The sequence below is a fragment of the Cetorhinus maximus genome, chromosome 21 (assembly GCF_964194155.1).
Source record: "Cetorhinus maximus chromosome 21, sCetMax3.hap1.1, whole genome shotgun sequence".
Taxonomy (NCBI): Eukaryota; Metazoa; Chordata; class Chondrichthyes; order Lamniformes; family Cetorhinidae; genus Cetorhinus; species Cetorhinus maximus.
Window position 1 is genome coordinate 89,126,590 of NC_135899.1, and position 6,135 is coordinate 89,132,724.

Genomic DNA, 6,135 nt, shown 5'->3' on the forward strand with positions numbered 1-6,135 from the left:
CTTCTTCTCCGCCAATGCTGCCAGACCTGCTGAGTTTTTCCAGGTAATTCTGTTTTTGTTTTGGATTTCCAGCATCCGCAGTAGTTTTTTTGTTTTTATCCAACTCCCTAACCTTGCTTCAACTTTAAAGTTGATGAGTTACTGTGCGGAATGCAACAAGAGATTTGAGTTGTGATGATAAAATCTTATGTATAGCATCTACTTCAGTGCATGTATCACCCTTACTTCCTGTAGCTCTTCCCCTTTCCCACTTCATTAAAAGCACCTCTTTAGTTATAAATAAGCATATCCTTTGAACAATGCCATGGGAAATGTGCTAAAATATATATAATTTCTTCAGGCAATATTTTGATTGAATTATTAGATTCTGACCTTGTATCCTTCCTCCTACTCATGTTGTTTAACAAAACTATTGAACAGCTGTGTAAAAATCATAATGCATGCACACACTGGTGTAGCCTGTTTTTCAAAAATCCACTTAAGTCAAATATTAATCTCGAAATAGATATTTCAAGTCTTTAAACAGTTTGCTTTGCCCCAGCTACTTTCATTAAGGCTGTACACATTTCCGGTAGGTATAAAACAAAACAGGAAGGTGGTGGTTTCTTGTGGCTGTTTGCGAGGTGCAGGAGAATACTTGATTAAGCATTCCACACACAAGACTTCACAGGGTTAAAATACAGTAAGAAATAAACCCTTAGCAGTTTAGCTCATTTACATAGGAAAAAAAAAAGTCAAGAGCCTCCAGTTATCGAGGGCAAACAGCAACGACATCTGCAACAATTCTCAGGCCATTTGTATTATGTTATACAATCTATTTAACTGGCAAAGTTAGCCATTAGTACTGCATTATAAAATACACATTAATTATGAACATCAACATCCATTGATTTTTCTATTATCAATTTGGTTTATACATTGGATAATAAGGGGATCATTAGAGAATTGATTTGTGCACAATAACCATACACATTTGAAATGACACTATCAAGACGCCCAGATGATTCAATGGATAAGTCCAGACTGGTGTAGAACAGAGTAGCTGGGTTCCAACGTCGACCCTTGTTGTGAAATAAATTGATCTGCTTTTTATCTGGGATTTAAGCATGGTGCTGGTGCCACTGACTCTCAAAGCACAGGTCCAACATGGCCAGTGGCATCCCCAAAGCCAGCTTATTGAATTTGTTTAGCTCACTTGCCAGAAAGACTTCTTTTTCCTCCAGTCCTCCTGGTGGTCTGCCTTAGAAAATCTGTCAAATTTACCCCTGGCTGTCTTGGGAGCTGCCTGTTGGGAGCATCATAACTAAATCTAATATTAAAACAGCTTTAGATAATATCAGCTGGGTAGATAATATCAGTTGGCCAAAGTGACTCTGAAAGTGAAAAAACCAGCCAGTGAACCAAGTTACCATCCCCACTGCCCAAAAGTTGAATAACTTGCTATCACTCAGTTTCTAGGTTTATACATTCAGCACTCCAAAACTGCAGCCTGACATGAATCAACGTTTTCAGAAGGAAAGGTGAGGAAACTGGAAGATTAAATGGCATAATTATTGAAACATCATGGGTAAATGATCATACTACTGAGTCTCATGAGATTAACCTGCAAAAATGTACAGAAACAGCAAAGCTAAATACTAAAGCTAATCAGAATGATTTGCAACAGTTCCATTTTTGAAATAGGATGGTGAAAGTGACTGTGGCAAACCCCCATGGGATTATATTCCAATAAGATTAAGCACTTCGACTGTCACTTTCTTTTAATGAGGTCACATTCGTATTATACCGACAAAATTGTTCTCAGCAGTAAGCTCAACAGAACAGATTAAAAAGAGAAAATATAACAGGGATAAAAAGCCAAATTGTGACCAAGGACAATTTCAACCCAGTCCTTAAACTCAAATTGTAAAATCTATTTCTTTCAAAGCATCATAAATACAAATGATATTTAACACATGCTGGAAGCTGAATAGCTTTGATTACATTTGGCCTCCTATATAATATTAAAAAAAATAGAGCTTGGCTTTGCACTGCTCTTATTTTTCTCCAAATCACAAAATAAAAACTGAAGACCTGACAAATCCACATTCCCGCCCCCCCCCCCCCCCCAATCATAAACATTTTAAATAGAACTGCAGCCCTAGTGTCCAATGTTAAAAATAGAGGTGCAATGTCTATGGCTTATCCATTGAGCTCCAGGGCAAACCCCACCATCAGAAAGTGTATTGAAGACACACACATCCACTTAAGGAAGTTGTGGGCTGCCATCAAGATGAAATAATTTTAGAAGAAAGGGAGATGTTGATTCTAATAAACTCGAGAAAACAGAACTAAAATCAGTGGTGAATGGGAGAACTGACACGTTCACTTAAGCAATTGTGCTATTACTGTTTAACAAATATATCCCAGCTTTTCCTTTTCTGACTGTCAGCAACCAATTACAACAAAATTTCAGGAATAGCTGTTTCTTGAATGCTATTCTTGACCCCTTGGGTCGAGGACCTTGAATCTCGTGAGTTCCTACTCATTTTCTCAGCTTTGAAGACATTCTGTGTGAACTTTATGAGGTCAATTATTGTAACTCAAAGAAAATCCATCTTCCAACTGAATTGCAAGTTCCAGAATCAGGTATCCCTAGAATCATTTTAACCTTTTGCTTTCCTGAACGAAGTTTTATACGTATAAAAAATATTTTGTCCTGTTGAAAAAAAATCAAACCCAAGTTTAACTACAAACGTTCCATAAACTGGCTATGAAACACCAAGTGTTTAGTTTCTGCTTCAAGCCATTGCCAAACGTCAATCCTGGAACCTACTATGTCATGCAAATGATTGAAGAGGAAGAGAGAGGGAAAAAAAAGTTCGCAGTAACTTTAAAAGAAACGTCTTTATTCGTTTTTTTGTTTTGTTTTAAAAGTCTCGCTTCATCGATCAACAATGAGGAGCTGCAATTTGCTATCCAGAACAGTAGGTGGCGGAAGCAACTGGCAGTAGACGAAATTAAGCACTCCCAAAAAAAAAGCAAAAAAAAAATCCAGCGGTCAAACATAAAGTACAACTCGACTTTACATTGATCTTGTTCATAAAATAGTTAAAGTTATACATGATTGCATCAGTCATAAACAGCTCCGGAGGTGCCACTCTCTGAAGTCTACGTTTTAAAATATTTATACACAATACATTTAATACTCTGCTGCAGTCACAGAGTTTCAAATTTAGGTCGGAACAATGGTGAAAGTTCTGAGTGGAGACTCAAGTATCCTTTACAGGCAGCATTTGCTGTTGCTTAAAGAAACAATGCCCCATTGCAGTTGGGATGATCCTAAACGCCCCGCAGTGTTGTAATAATCCAAAAAAAAGGGGGGCATTGGAAATCAATTTAAGTCAAATTGTGGGCAAGCGAACAGGGCCCCACATTTGGTTACAGCTCCCAATGAAAGTACCTTTGTGAGTGATCAGATTGACATTACCTACGGAAATCTCTTGCAGAACTCAAAAAAAAAGTTTGGGAACACTTTTGCTTTTTTGATGAGTCTTGAGCTGGGTTTTAGGAAGTTCAAGGATTCCCACCACCTTACCCCCCAACCCCCACCCACCCCCCCAAAAAAAAACCCTACACACATACAACAGGGCAGCTGCCTCTTTAAAGAGCAGCAATGATACCAGACGTCAGGAGCGAGAAAGCGTCCACACACTCCAATCAATGAGCCGACCCCTTCTCTCTTATCCAGTGCAACGTTTTCGATGTTTGTTGTAACTGACAATCCAAGCGGGCCCACACCCACCCCCCCAACCCCAGCCCACCCCATCCTCCATCCACCCCACCCACTCACCCACCCCCCCAGCCCAGAGGGCAGGCCATCCTCAGCAGCTCACAGTGCTGGGTTGCTGTTTGTTGACCAAGTCTGAAATGAAATCGAATTCGTTCTGTCCCAGCCAGAGTTCGGGCAGCTCTTGAATGCGATCCAAACCCAGTTCCAACACAAGAGATGTTAAAACGTCCTCGTCAATGAGGTCGGTGTCCATAACGTTTAAGGAGAGGGAAGAGGGTGCAACGTGCTGGATGCTGGGCAGGGGGGTTTGGTTCATGGCATTCCGGTACTGCTGACCAGCCGCTACCATCCCGTTATTCATGCCAATCAGCGGGTGACCGTGATACTGGTTGTTCAGTTTCTGCAGATGCATAGTGGCCATCAACTGCTGAGGGCTAAGGGTCCCCAGAAACTGCTGCTGTTGTTGCTGTTGCTGCTGCTGCTGCTGTTGCTGCTGCTGCTGCTGGGTGCTGTACATCACGCTGGTGGGCATCTGGTGATGGGTCATCTGTCCGGCCAGGTTACCCACCCCAGGGCGAGGTCTCATGCCCCCGTTCGAGTCTATGCTGGCCCCGCCGTAGTGCAGAAGCTGGGCGCCCGGGTGATCTCGCCTTAATCCCGCCTGGGCGTGCTGAGGGCTCTGAAGGCTGTTTATCCCCATGCGATAATTCTGAAGTCCGTTTGTAGCATCAGGAAACCGCCCGGGATTCATGGACACCATCATGTGCTCTGCCATCTCGAATCGCTGCAACAACAAAAAAACACCAACGTCTGCAATGTAACCCACAGACACACACACACACACAACAAAAAAATATATACACACCATCCCGAAAATATGTTTGCAAAAAAACTTTGTTACAAAGTGCTTTCCCTTCTGGAGCACGTTAACTACAGTTCTTGTCAATTGAGCGAGCCCCCCCCAAAAAAAATAAAATAAAATAATGAAATGCAAGAGTCCAAACTTGATTCTTAAGGAGGTTCGTTAACTCGCGTTAACCTTCAAATTTCACCACGGACCGTTTTAAGAATTATTTTTTTTTTAAAAAAATAAAAAGTGCAACTGGAAGAAAGCGGGCCACAAAAAAACAAACTCCCCCCCAGCCCAAAACCTACCTTATTAAGCCTCAAAACAAAAAGACTGCGAAAACGAAGTCTCCGTATTGTAGAAACCGCAAGCGCCTATGAAATTTCGCTCATACACTCGTACATTACATTAATTGTTAAGATTCACTTTGTATCCAGCTCCTGAAGCGTGCCTCTTGTTACAGGGTCAGATGGAGATTATATACTGTTCCTGAACAGAGGCAGCGCGGGGTGGAGTTTGCAAACGTCTTGTGCTCCTAAATGATTGGCTCGCAGACCATGCGTAAGCGTATTATTTTAACTTTGGTATCACCCAGAGCCTCAGATAAGCCTCCTGTTTACTTTTTCTTTGACCAATGATTGGCCTCTTTTCCACCCCCCCCCCCCGCCCGCACCCCCCCAACCTCTCGAGTTTCCTGAATGCATCAAACTGACTCCCTACCGCGGGACTGTTTGTTTTTAATTACAAGGAAGGTTGTCTCTTGCAGGAAGCGCCAGACTCTCTCGTCTTATTTACATTGCAATTTGCCACGAAATGTGCCTGCAAGGATTGTGCCTTATTTTCTTTTTTTTTAAAAAAAAAACACAAGCACGTTAAAACCGCCAAATGATTTTAGTGGTTTTTGCAGTAAGAAATTACGTTTATTAATGTGCCACTGGCTCGGCCGTCTGGTGCCAGCCTGTAGTTACACCGCGAGTACACTAAGAGGGTGGCTGGTAAACAAACATGAACAATTAGAGTGAAAGCGAAGGTTAAAGTACTAATTACGATTCTACGTTGGAGAAATGGTCTCTAAAATTAAAACGATTAAAATGCCAGCGTTCAGACCAAGTTTGTCTTTATTTCTATCTTGAAATATACAGAGAGCCAGAATGTGAGAATGGCTTGATTCCTTAAGATGTCCTTTATAAAGCACACTCCATTGAGTAATAAAACTACACGGCATTTAACTTGACCATTAGTCTTCCTTATTTCTTATTCTCCTTATTCTTCCTTATTTAGTTGCTCTATGTTATCCAGACTAAATGTTCAATGTCATTCCTTTAAATTGCTTAATAATGACCAGGTACTTACTTCCCCGTTGCTTAAGAATGAAATCAATCTACAGAATTAAAGCCAGCTTTAGTGGAATTGTCATTCATAAAGAAAATGAATTCATGCAGTCTTTTATCTTCATTGCTTCACTGGATAATCTGTCAATTTTATGATATTTGCAAGCCAGTGATGGTCCAGGTAC

The 6,135-nt window shown here is 41.1% G+C and overlaps 1 protein-coding gene across 1 annotated transcript; it reads right to left on the bottom strand.

Annotated features, from left to right (window-relative positions):
• Positions 1 to 2,867: 2,867 nt before the first annotated feature.
• On the bottom strand, positions 2,868 to 4,561 carry cited4b (Cbp/p300-interacting transactivator, with Glu/Asp-rich carboxy-terminal domain, 4b). The gene has a single exon (XM_078567420.1). It carries the CDS (start codon positions 4,545 to 4,547, stop codon positions 3,864 to 3,866), a length of 684 nt encoding a protein of 227 aa, XP_078423546.1. The 5' UTR covers positions 4,548 to 4,561; the 3' UTR covers positions 2,868 to 3,863.
• Positions 4,562 to 6,135: the final 1,574 nt, after the last annotated feature.